Source organism: Cervus canadensis, chromosome 24 (genome assembly GCF_019320065.1).
Source record: "Cervus canadensis isolate Bull #8, Minnesota chromosome 24, ASM1932006v1, whole genome shotgun sequence".
In the NCBI taxonomy this organism is placed as follows: domain Eukaryota; kingdom Metazoa; phylum Chordata; class Mammalia; order Artiodactyla; family Cervidae; genus Cervus; species Cervus canadensis.
This window is the reverse complement of record NC_057409.1, coordinates 43,012,872-43,026,792: the sequence shown is the minus strand read 5'-3', so window position 1 is coordinate 43,026,792 and position 13,921 is coordinate 43,012,872. Positions and strand designations below refer to the sequence as shown.

Genomic DNA, 13,921 nt, shown 5'->3' with positions numbered 1-13,921 from the left:
GTTTATAATTCTAAAATATAATGAAATAAATTAATAATTATTTAGATTACTGGCACATCAATCAGTTATTATTTAGAAGTATATTTTTCAATTAAATAGAAGTATTGGGTATTGGACAGCATATTAAAAAGCAGAGACATTACTTTGCCAACTAAGGTCCGTGTAGTCAAAGCTATGGTTTTTCCAGTAGTCATGTACACATGTGAGAGTTGGACTATAAAAAAAGGTGAGCACCGAAGAATTGATGCTTTTGAACTGTAGTGTTGGAGAAGACTCTTGAGAGTCCCTTGGACTGCAAGGAGATTCAGCCAGTCCATCCTAAGGGAAATCAGTCCTGACTCTTCATTGGAAGGACTGATGCTGAAGCTGAAACTCTAATACTTTGGCCACCTGATGTGAGGAACTGACTCATTTGAAAAGACCCTGATGCTGGGAAAGATTGAAGACAGGAAGGAAGGGAAAGACAGAGGATGAGATGGTTGGGTGGCATCACCGACTCAAAGGACATGAGTTTCAGTAAACTCCAGGAGTTGGTGATGACAGGAACGCCGGGCATGTTGCAGTCCATGGGTCGCAAAGAGTCAGACACAACTGAGCTACTGAACTGACTGGCTGACTGGGTACTCAAAGTGTTTTTCTGGAAATAGCAATGATTGCAACAGTATCACATATTATTGGAACCTTGTAAGTTTTAATTTCTATTATTAAAATGTCGGCCATAGTGTTTAAAAAATGCTAACCCAGAATTTTTGCTTTTTAGAAGCACATGTGACTAAAATGATTCTTGTGTCAGCTTAAGTTAGTACATTGCTATCAGCAACGTTTTTTTGAACAATTACTACATTCAAAGAATAGCTATTGCTTTTGGACTGGTAAATCATAAAGTATAATATCAGATATTTGCACAGGAAAGGCAATTAAATCTTGTTTGCAGAATATTATTTTAATGGAGATATAAGATAAATTGAAATAATGCTAGAAAGAGTTTAAAAAAGGAAAAGGAAATTGAGTGTTAGTGTTAACTGTATACAGAATTTCAGTTTAGGAAGACAGAAAAAGTTCTGGACATGGATGCACAACTTTGTGAATGCACTTAGTGGCGCAGAACTGTACATTCAGAAAAGGTTTCAATGATAAATTTTATGTTACATACATTTAACCACAATTTAAAATAAAAATGAAGGAAAAGAAGAGAGTTGTATTAATATACCCTGTAATCTTAGATATGGAAATAGGGAAGAAAAGGTGTATGTGAGATAAAATGTAGAAAATGAACCTGTGGTTCTCGTTAGCTATTGGAGACAGTCTAGGAAACTGAGAAATATTAAAAAGTTTGAGAAACAGTAAGGGTGCCAACAAGGAGCTTAGGAAAAAGTCCTGGTTTATATCAGAAAGATGAGTTAATTATGGTAACTTTTGGATGGAGTATTGATAGACTAGTGAAAATTTGGTCTCTGATGGCTTTAACAGTCATCATTTTCCTTATGCACCCTCTGAGCATTTGAGAAACTGCTGAAGAACTTTAGGAATGAAGAATTTAAGATTAAAATATTTATTTGGTAATTGTCTACATAGAGATGATAATTGAGAATTTATGAGTGGATGTACTCCACTCCCCTATGAGAATAAACAAAGAGAGAAACACTGGTAAGTAAAGAGTGAGTGTTAGGCCACTTCCACCATTATAGGTTAGTGAAGAAGATAAAAATACAGAGGAAACCGAGAAATGAGAGAATTGGTGAAGTCAGTGTTAGAAAGTATTAAGAACCAAGATTGATAGAAATATATGTAATTGAAAGGTCAAAAGGAAGTAGAACTGAGGAATAATCTTGGAATTTGAGTAGGAGGAGATCATTGGTATTCATAGAGGAGTTTCTGTGAAATAGAGAAGAACAAATTTTACAGGAATTATATTACAGGGAAACATTAAGAAAGCACAGGCAGTGGATACAGGGCACTCTTAGGATTTTTAACAATGAAATGAGGTGTAAATATTCCACAAACATGTTAATAAACCTAAAGAAAGCATATTGTAAAATTCTTATAAAATATTCTTTAAACTTCTATCGTAGAACTCCCAAGTGCCTCACATGCTTTATTATTCCATTTTAGTAAATGGAAACAGTTTGTGTTGATGGCTGTCTGTCTCTCTCTGTAAAATATTAACAGTACAAATAAATTTGGTTCTATATTGTACAAAGGAAGAAAAGGAAGGAGAGAAAGGAAGGAAGAAAGAAGACAGGAGAAAGAAAGGAAAAGAACAGGTGTAAATTAAGAAGTGGATTAGAGAGTTTCTAACTACTTAGAGACATACAAGTAACAAATGAGAACCATGAAGATTTAGTAGAAACTTGATAATTCTTAATATCATTCCATTCACAAAACAAGATTATGCATTTGTTTTATTTAGCATGTTTTCTAATGATAATTTAGATCTGATTAAAGCAAATAAGTAAAATTGTAAATATTTATTCTACTGATTGAACCTTTGAAGAAAAAATAACACTTGGAAAGTGTGTATCTGTGTTGTATATATATGTCTCAGAAACACAGAGGAGATACTAGTACAGTAACTAACTAAGTACAGTTAACAAATGGTATGGGTTGAGTGTTTGTCACGTGAAATTTCATGAAAGAGGGTGATGGCAGATGAAATACTTGAGTTGTGTCTTTCAAGTTCAGTGTTGATGTTTATTGATAAAAAACTTAAGTATGCTTAAATGTTTACAGAGTATGTGAAAATATCATTTGTATTTATAGGTAGTGCAATATTCCAAAAAATGTGAGCTATGCTACATATATTATAGAATTGATTTTTGTAACTTTTCAAAAAAATATTCAAGGAGGGCAAATATGTGGGGTTTTTTTAATATTCAAATTGAAGCATTAAATTTCAGTTGCATGTTTTGTAAAGTACTTTCTTTTTTTTTTTGTAATGTACTTTCTATCTGGGTAATTATGACTTTTATCTCCACGTGAGTGAGATAAGGAAGGCAGACATTGCCATTTTGCTGACAGGAAGACTGAAACACAAAATAGTTAAATGACTTTTCCAAGGTAGAGATGAAGCCAAGATTACAACCTAAGTGTCTTTCCTCCATCCTGGTATCCTTTCTTCTAATTTATCCTGTCATTTTAATGGTGTTGGGGGAGGCACAAGAAGACAGGAAGAGTCTCTGTTGTATTCTTTGCCAGGTTTTTGACTTAACTATTGATTTTCTAAGTGTTGGTCCCAAAGGTCTTCTGTGTGGCTCAATATAATTGTTTAATTTGATCAAATTTTGTAAGAATCATAAGTTTCTTATCATAAACAGCTGATTCTCTATTACATATTGGTGATAAATAGAATTATTAAACAGTGATAGAATAGTTCATGATATTTTTAAAATCCTTGATCTAGATACTGTTTTTTAAGGGGAAGAATCAGTACATTGATTTTTTTTGTCAGATGGTCATTATCATGAAAATTTTTGTGACATTTGGTAGATTTGGCTAGATTGTAATAGAGCCTGTGATGTGATAAGACATGATTGTACAACCCACCCACTTATATTCAGTTCTGTACAGTAGAAACTGAACAAACAAAGAAAGTACTAGATCTTGGACTTTCTCCTCATATTCACCACCCTCAATTCCCTGTATGGGATAAGAATTCAGGCATAGTTTTAAGCGTTAAATGTCATGTATATAATAATGTTCATCACCACCCCTCACTCCCCCCAAGTCAGTAATATTGGAAGCCAGTTAAAAATAATTGCCCATCATTGTAACTACCATTTAATTTATAGCAACATTTAATTTATCAAACAAAGACTATTGTAAGTAGAGCTTTTACTAATAATGCATGAAACCCACAATGATAATAATAAATTTTATTCCTTTTTTAAAAAATTCACAGGTGAATCTGTACCAGAATACCAGATGGCTTTTCAGACAGAGGTTGGAAATCATCCCACTTTTGAAGATATGCAGGTTCTGGTGTCTAGGGAAAAACAGAGACCCAAGTTCCCAGAAGCTTGGAAAGAAAATAGCCTGGTAAGGAAAAACTAAATTATTGAAAAAGAGGACTTATGACTGAATATGTTTCAAATGTTGCTTGAAGCAAAAATAGATTGTTAACGGTAACAGTTTTTAGAGTTGTCTAATGCCAAAAATCTAACTTACTTGATTTGTATGATGTATATTTTCAGAGTTGGAGGTGTTTTTATTTGTTTTCTTCAAATATAAAATACTCTTTAGAGAGACTGTTATGTCTGCAGTTTTCCACATTGGGTAACAGCTGGAATAATTAACATGATAATATTTCAAACATGATTGAAATTCCATTCCATTTATTCTCTTGAGAGTGGTACCAAAAATGTTAATTAGTGCAGACTTACATATTCACTGACTGATAGAAATTTAAACTGTACCAAAAAGAAACCAAAGTACCATGTATAAATTCTGCTTATTAAAAATGAAGTTTACAATGCTGAAATATTTTCGGAGGCTCCGGCCATTTCAGTAAATTTGTTGCTACACTTCTAAAAACATCTTAACAAACATTTGCATACAACAGATACATTCACACACACTCATATATTTTTTTAACGTAAGCAGGATCATCTCATTATCCACTGTCATTTCTGAAGCTTGTTTTTTCACTAATTTTTCATGTCAGTACATATATACATTTATCACTTTCTCTCCAATTTGTCAGTATTTCATTATATGTCATAATTATTGAATTGCTCTTTATTAATGATAGTACCCTGTATTTCTTATTTTTAAAACCTTTTAGAAGAATTAAAGTTATGCTTATATATGGTAAACAAAATCAAATTAAATGGAATGGCTAAAATAGGAAATGGGAAAAGACTACCTACTCCTGTCCTACCTTCAGAAGTAATTCATGTTAACAATGTTCTGAAGTTTTGTTTTTGTTTATAAACTTTCTCTTCTGGAAGTTCCCATTATAACTTTAAATATTATGTTTATTCTTATTTATTGTTGTCTCTCATTTATCCTCTCCTAGTTTTATAATACTGTGTTTGTATAATACAGTATAATAATTTGTATAATACTGTATTAAGCTCTCTTTTGTATACAGATTGATCTGAAATTTTTAATAAAATAAAAACATGGAAATTTTGTAAAATTATGGTTGTATAAACATCCTTGGCACAACATACTATTGTGCTTGGACTCATAAAGAAGGAAGTGAAAATCCTGTCACTAGAAGCTACTGCCTTTTGAGGAATAATGTTTTAAAAGTCACCCCGCTCTTCTGATTTTTTGGCCCTAGGCTTACTTTCCCTCCTTCCCTCCCACTCTCCTCCCCTTCCCTCTACTTTCTACTTTACTATAGGAACTGGGACAGATTTTTTTAAGAGGTCCCTGACCTCAGGTAAGAGGCTGAATCCTTTCCTAGGATTCATTAGATGTGCCAGACTCACAGTAGAGTATGCTTCAAGGAAAAATCTCTTTGTGAAATTTTATCTACTAAAATACAACTTCATCTTTCATAAATGGTTTTATTTCACCAGAGAAATTGGACTACTTATTCTAAAGTATCTTTTGGCAACCCTGCCATTATGGGATATGCACTATATGCATATTTTTCTGAAAACTTTTTACTCTCAATTTAGATGAGGTTGCTAAGTAGGAAATAAGTAATATTTGGTTCACTTCCAATAAATCCATTTAAATCTAATGTGCTACAGTCAATAGAACTGCTGCTTTTTGTGTAATGACAATCTAGTAGTAGAATTAAATAGCAAATACATAGTTTCTATATGAAATACCCCCCTTTCTATGAAGACATTTTGCTTCATAGTTGCACTGAAATTACAAAACATTTTTGTAGTAACAAAACTCAAAATCTTCTCAAAGTTAATGAATGTAAAAATCCATTTTAAAAACTGCTAGGGAACCAACCTAAACAGCATATTAAAAAGCAGAAACATTACTTTACCAACAAAGATCTGTATAGTCAAAGCTATGGTTTTTCCAGTAGTCGTGTATGGATGTGAGAGTTGGACTATAAAGAAAGCTGAGCGCTGAAGAATTGATGCTTTTGAACTGTGGTGTTAGAGCAGACTCTTGAGAGTCCCTTGGACTGCAAGGAGATTCAGCCAGTCCATCCTAAGGGAAATCAGTCCTGAATATTCATTGGAAGAATTGATGCTGAAGCTGAAACTCCAGTACTTTGGCCACCTGATGTGAAGAACTGACTCATTTGAAAAGATCCTGATGCTGGTAAAGATTGAAGGCGGGAAGACAAGGGGACCACAGAGAATGAGATGGTTGGATGGCATCACTGACTCAATGGACATGAGTTGGAGTAGGGTCTGGGAGTTGGTGATGGACAGGGAGAACTGGCGTGTTGCAGTCCATGGGGTTGCAAAGAGTCGGACAAGACTGAGTGACTGAACCGAACTGAACTGTGTATTTCAAGTTGCTTTTCTTGCTGCTGTCAAGATTCTCTCCTCCTCTTTGGCTTTTTATAATTTGATTATAATGTGTCTCGGTATGGAACTCTACTTGAGTTCATTGAGTTTCTTGGATGTGTAGATTTATTTCTTTTACTAAATTTTGAAAGTTATTTAATTATTATTTCTTCAAATATTCTTTCTCCATTTTTTCTTCTGGGTTGTCATTCATTTTGTGTATTTTGATGTGGTTAATGGTGCTTCACTTAGGCTCTATTCATTTTCTTCCTTCTTTTTTTGTTTGTGCTTCTCAGACTAGGTAATTTTTATTTCCTGTCTTCATGTTCGGTAATTCTTTTTTCTCTCTGCTCAGATCCTCAATTAACCACTCTGGTGAATTCTTCATTTCAGTGTTTTTACTTTTGACCTTGCAAGTGTCTTTTTAATTCCTTTCTATAATTTCTGTCTCTTAATTGCTATTCTCCATTTGTTGAGACATTGTTTTCCCAGTTTCCTTTCATTCTTTATCCATGGTTCCTAGTTCTTGGAGCATATTTAAAGTCTTTGCCAGTAACTCCAATGTCTGTATTTCCTGAGGGACAGTTTCTGTTCCTTTCTTCATTCCTGTGAATGGGGCATAGTTTCTTGTTTCTTCCCATGCTTTGTAATTTTTTGTTTAAAATACATGTTTTGGATATCATTATGGACAAAAAGGAAACAAAAAAGGAAAAGACTCTCCAAGTCATTGCAGATTGGCTTTGTCTTCAGGCCCTTTGTTAACACTTCACTTCCTGCTAGCACTGAGCCAAGACTTCTCATTGGCTGAGCCAGCCAGCTGTGAAAGCTTGTGATCTTCTCTGAGCATGCATCCTGCCCTGAACCTTTGTGTGGATTTTTAGACTCTTCAGTATATGCAGATTTTCAGTGCCTTTATTCCCCAAAGTTTCTCACACCCAGCTTTTCTTCCTTGACTTTCAGCATTTCTTTTGTGTGCCTCAACTTATATTTTGCCCCAGGCTATAGCACTTGTTCTTTGGTCTTTCAGTTTTTCCAAAGAATGTTCTCCAGTTAGTCATAGCCACTTCCCTATGCTAAGAGAGTTGAGTTAGGCAGAACAAAGACAGGCCTATTGCACTGGATCTTCAAGGGAAGACATGTCAAAACAGACAGCATAATTCCTTAGAAACAAGGTCACTCTGCTCCCTCCGGGAACAGGTACCTGTCTTGGGAAAAATGGACTGCCATCTTCATACTTGCCATCAGTCCAGGGGCAGCACTAAATTTTTAAAACACAACAGTTCTCCTAGGCTGTTTCAGTGGCCTTTCTCCTCCGATTTATGTTTTTAAGTTGGTTGCTGTTAACATTAGTCTAACATCCAGAGTTTCAGTAAAGTTGATTCTGATATTTGCAGAGTTTTCAGTGCTGCTTGGGAGGAATGTCCCCCAAAGTTCCTTGCTCTGCTTTGTTTTGAGTGATGTCCTCATAGAATGAATTAGGAAATAACTTCCCTTGTTTGATTTCCTGGAAGACTTGTGAAGACTTGGCATTATTATTATATTTTTTTAATGTTTGGTTGAATTCATTCCAAAAGCCATCCAGACCTAGAGTTTTTTTCTTGGGAAAGTTTTAAAATACAAATGTACCCTCCAAATTGATGGCATTCCCAATAATAATATATAAGTGCCTGTTTTCCCATCACTAACACTGCTGCTGTTGCTGCGAAGTTGCTTAAATCATGTCCGACTCTGTGCGACCCCATAGACGGCAGCCCACCAGGCTCCCCCGTCCCTGGGATTCTCCAGGCAAAAACACTGGAGTGGGTTGCCATTTCCTTCTCCAATGCATGAAAGTGAAAAGTGAAAGTGGAGTCACTCAGTCATCCGACTCTTAGCGACCCCATGGACTGCAGCCCACCAGGCTCCTCCATCCAAGGGATTTTCCAGGCAAGAGTACTGGAGTAGGGTGCCATTGCCCTCTCCGTCACTACCACTAGGTGGTATGAAATGTTATTTGTCTTTGTTAATGTGTTCAGTTCAGCTCAGTCACTCAGTTGTGTCCAGCTCTTTGCGACCACATGGACTGCAGCACACCAGACTTCCCTGTCCATCACCAGCTCCCGGAGCTTGCTCAAATTCATGTCCACTGAGTCAATGATGCCATCCAACATCTCATCCTCTGTCATCCCCTTTTCCTGCCTTCAACCTTTCCCAGCATCAGGGTCTTTTCCATTGAGTCAGTTCTTCTCATCAGTTAATGTGTTAGGGAAAAATAAATCTTATTTTGATTTGCACCTAATAAATAATAAAGGCAGTGTTTGAAACCAGGATCTTGATTGAGCTGGTACTAACACTACAAATTTGGAACTAATATTCTTAACTACTTCATTGTACTACCTCAATGTGGTGAATAAGGTTGAGCATTTTAGCATATTTTAAAGGTGTTTGTTTTTCTTACTTATATGCACTTTATCTACATTCCTGTTATGGATTTGCTATCACTTTTTAAATGTCTTCTTAATGGCAAGCGTCATAGAAATAATTGATTCATCCAAGAATCAGCAAGAGATGCTGAAACCAATGGGTGAAAAGTTGAATGCAGAACAAGATATATACAGGAGCTTTGAGTACTCTCCCCCTCCCAAAACAGTGATTAATTATTAAAGGAAAAATGGAACTTTACAGGAAAGATACCTGGCAGACACCAGCTTAGTCATGTTGTTAAGGTTAACTTCTCTAGTAATGGGACAAATAAAAAATGTGTACATGATAGGAAGAAAAATGGGAAGAACACAAATCTCTCCTGTGATTTTCTGCCAAAGATGCAAACTTTGAATTTGATCAGGAGGAAATATCAGATAAATTGAGGAACATTTTCAAAAGTAACTGGTCTACTTTTAGGTCTGCATAGTCTTTTAAAATGTCAAGATCATGAAAGAAAAGTACGTTTGAAATTATTTCAAAAAGAAAAGAAAAATTCCTCTCTTCATAACTTATGACCAGTTCATTTTTTCAAACCAATGTTAAAATCTACTAAGGTAAATATATAACTAGTTTTTATGTATATTTATCATAAAAAGGTAGTTATAATTGATTCTTGAGTTTCTTGAGTTATCTTAAAATCCAAGTTATTTTTAAATCCATTAAATATAGTCTTTCCTCATTATTCACGAATTTCATATTTGGAATTCAACTACTTGCTAAAGTGTGTCTGTAATCCAAAATTAACAGTCAGATCACTGTCCCAGTTATTGTGTGTGTGTGCAGAGCAGTGAAAAACTTGAGTTCAGATGTACATGTTCCCAGCTGGAGGTCTAATAAGGCTATGATGTTTCCTCTCTTATTATAAACAAGTATCCTTTTTGCTATGTATTCACTGCCTTATTTTTCGCATTTTTTTTGCATTTTTTGGTGATTTCACCATTTAAAATGGCCCTTGAGTATAACATTGAACTCTTAGGTGATATTCCTAAGCACAAGGAAAGTTTGACATTCCTTATGAAGAAAGGAAAACATGTTCTAGGTGAACTCCATTAGGGCATGAGGTGTAGTGCTATGGCCATGAGTACAAGTTAATAAAATGATTTTATGTATTTTTTTAAACTTTTTTTTTTGTATTGAAGTATAGCCGATTAACAATGTTGTGATAGTTTCTGGTGAACAGTGAAGGGACTCAGTTACACGTATACCTAAACCCATTCTTCCTGAAACTCACCTCCCATTCAAGCTGCCACATAACACTGAACAGAGTTCCTTGTGCTGTACAGTAGGTCCATGTTGGTTATCTATTTTAAATACAGTGTGTACAGGCAATCATAAGTTGTTTCCTACGTCTGTGAGTCTCTCTGTGTTTTGTAAGTTCGTCTGTCTCATCTCTTTTTGGATACCACATATAAAGGATGTCATACAGTATTTCTCCTTTTCTATCTGACTTAAACTGATAATGTATATTTTAAAAGGTGTCTTTAAACAGAAACAAGTAAAACAAGATTATTTATTGATCAGCTGACGAAAATGTTATATTCAGAGACTCACAGGTCCCTAATCCTGTATTTCCTCTAGGATTAATGTTTCATCATTAATTCAGTACACAGCAACTTTATAGAATGTGACTACTATCGATAACAGACTCAACCATACTTATAAACACCAAACTTTTACCTCAGGGAGGTGATGCACTTGCTATTAAACTCCAGATTATCATTATCTATTCTTCAGTTTCTTCCATATCTTGAGAAATAGGTAGATTTTTATTGCTTAATGAGAAGATTATTAGTTGCTGTTTATGTCTATTGTTCATATTTTAATTTTTACCCAACAGAGCCTGGAACATACTTTTAAATAGATTTCAAAACTCAAAGTAAAGTTGAGCCTTAAAAGATATACTCTTTGATCTGTGTTCTGGGCAGGATTGGAGAATCATCCATACTGTCCTGAGGCAGACAACTCAGAACAGCCAGGGGAAAATGGTATTAAGGGTGGGCAATGGTGCATGTACACAGTGAGCATATGTTTAGGAAGAACACTATCATGTTTCCCAGACAAACCTAGACAACATATTAAAAAACAGAGACATTACTTTGCCAACAAAGGTCCATCTAGTCAAAGCTATGGTTTTTCCATTAGTCAGGTATGAATTTGAGAGTTGGACCTTAAAGAAGGCTGAGCACCCCAAAACTGATGCTTTTGAACTGTAGTGTTGGTGAAGACTCTTGAGAGTCCCTTGGACTGCAAGGAAATCCACCCAGTCAATCGTAAAGGAAGTAAATCATGAATACTCATTGGAAGGACTGATGCTGAAGTTGAAACTCGAATACTTTGGCCACCTGATACAAAGAGCTGACTCGTTAGAAAAGATCCTGATCCTGGGAAAGATTGAAGGCAGGAGGAGAAGGGGACAAGAGAAGACAAGATGGTTTGATGACATCATTGACTCAATGGACATGAGTTTGAGCAAGCTCTGGGAGATAGTGAAGGACAGGGAACCCTGGTGTGCTGCCGTCCACGGGGTCGCAAAGAGTCAGACTCAACTGAGTGACTGAACAACAGCAACAGCAGATGTTTCCCAGAGACCCCAGGTTCAAGTTGTTACAGAACACAAATTATTAGGAAACATTAAAAATGTTACCAAGATTCCTCACAAGAATTTTTAGCTTAAAATAGGCTTGCCAGATAAAATAGTTCGATTTATGAATTGGCGAGACCATACTTACTGTAAAAAATGATTTGTCCAACTATCTGAAATTAAAATTAAGTAGTATCCTATATTTTTACTTGTTAAATCTGGCAATCCTGGCCTTACTGTTTTCAAAGTGTCTTGAAGATACAGGAAATGTGCTGGCAGGTGAAGAGCTTGACACCTAATAAAAAATTCAGAGTACCCGTGAGAGTAAGAATTCCGGATGCCAGTCCATCAAAGGTATATAAAGTCTGTCTTTTAAAAGGGAGTTTGCACCAACTTTCTCCAAACGGAACGCTGCTGTTCATTACTGATATATATGAATGTTACAGAATGGGGCTGATTTTGATACTACTGATGAAACTAGTTTAAATAAGAAGATGTCAGGCTTTTAAGATTTATAATTGGAATGAAGCACACTACTAGGAGTAAAGGAGGAAAAGCTTGCTTAGAGATTGAAGACAGTCTAGTGTCAAAATTTTTTTAACTCATGTTTGAAGTAGAATTAATGGCTATTGATTGAAATAACAGTGCCCTGGATCCACAACAACAGAAACACATGGCATTAAAGAAACATATGACTTACTACAGCTGCTTACTCTTATGGATAATTCTTCAGTGAGTTCAATTAAAATTTTCTTACTGTACTTGTTCCTCACCTTTTGAGAAATACGACCCTTTACAAATCTCTGATGTCTTAAGATATTATAGCTATGTAAAATATTGGGTTAAATAAAATTGATTTTTTTTCTTTCACCTCATGTCACTAAAAAAATTTAGTTATGTTTTGGCAAGATACAGTGTTTGACATATACTTTGTTACAGGCAGTGAGATCACTTAAGGAGACAATCGAAGACTGTTGGGACCAGGATGCAGAGGCTCGGCTTACTGCACAGTGTGCTGAAGAGAGGATGGCTGAACTTATGATGATATGGGAAAGAAACAAGTCTGTGAGCCCAACAGTCAATCCAATGTCTACTGCTATGCAGAACGAGCGGTAAGACACTGAGGGTTTGGAATCCGTCTGTCAGAATTTAAATCTGATACTAGAGAATAGGAAATAAATACTATTAAAACAGTCTAAGCATACAATGATTAACTCATACAATCTGATGTCGTAATTTTTCTTTCAGTATTCCTGTTCTCTTACTGAATGTTCTTGTTTAAAGTGCAAGATGAAATCCATGGGTTTTCATATCTAACAATACAGTAAAAGATCAGTCTTTGTCTGTTAATGCACGAAGTTCCCTATGATAATAAAGGAGAAGTATTTTCATAGTTCCAAAAGTTTTATATGTACTTCTGCATACTGTTTTGTCTTGATTATCCTTTGTGGTTGTTATTTCTTTTTCCCCTGAATTTTGTTTGTTTAAAGCAAATAGAACTGTGAACTTGCATATGTATCTAACCATTGCTTCACTGGAAACTAGGTTTTCCAGGCTCCCTATCCAGTGGTCTTTGTTTATAGAATGCTGCTACTTTTACAAGAAAGCAGTTCATGAGTCTTTTTGTCTCATCATGAGCTTTATTTTATGAGACATTTCTTTATTAGAACTATGATTTTTTTTTAAACTATCTTTATTAGAACTTCTTAGAAGGGCTTTTAGAAAAAATTCTGAAACTTGAAACTTTTCAGACCATGTAATCTATGTTTCTTCATTCTGTGTTTAGGGGATAAAGTCTTCCCACAAATTTTCATTTTATCTAAATAAAACATGATAAAATTTTTTCAGAGAAGCATTCTTGAATCATTTTCTTTGATATTTTCTGTTGTTCTAATTTTTAAGAAAATTCATATTCTGAACTGTGGATCCGACATTGGGTTTACACTGCTTGTGCTTGGACTGAATTACCTTCAGGGTATAAACCTTTATTTCTGTTATTAATATACCAGCAAGTTGAGGAAGATATAAATTAGCATATCTAAATATAAATTTCTCAGCTTACAAAGGCCTTGAAGATAGTCTTCTGTTCCATCACCACTTATCTCTGTGTTCTCTGTCTGCTTTAGTATGCTATTTGTACCTCAGTCAGTTCTTTTACTTTAAGTGCTTTTGAACTTTCCTTAACCTGGAGGAGGAAATGCTTTTTTTTTTTTTTGGATGCTTTCCTTTGCTGTGGCCATGTTTGCCTCATTCAGTTCTACCCTTTACATGCTGCTTTTCATGTCTGGTGACTTCAGAATTTTCCTCCAAATTGTAATTCATCTAACATTCATTCTACTCTAGGGTTCATTGTATTGGCTCTTTCCTCCCATCCCTCTTGGGCAATACAAAAGCTTTTCTGTTCCTCCCCTTCCTGTCATTCCCCTCGTAACTTCATCAGTTTTTCTTC

The 13,921-nt window shown here is 35.2% G+C and overlaps 1 protein-coding gene across 1 annotated transcript in view; it reads left to right on the top strand.

The window, feature by feature from the left end:
* BMPR2 (bone morphogenetic protein receptor type 2) overlaps positions 1-13,921 on the top strand; it is a 146,100-nt gene that overhangs the window by 121,454 nt on the left and 10,725 nt on the right. The window contains exons 10-11 of the mRNA XM_043445906.1: positions 3,899-4,035; positions 12,412-12,584. Of these exons, the coding sequence (XP_043301841.1) occupies positions 3,899-4,035; positions 12,412-12,584 (310 nt within the window). The remainder of the gene's footprint in view (positions 1-3,898; positions 4,036-12,411; positions 12,585-13,921) is intronic.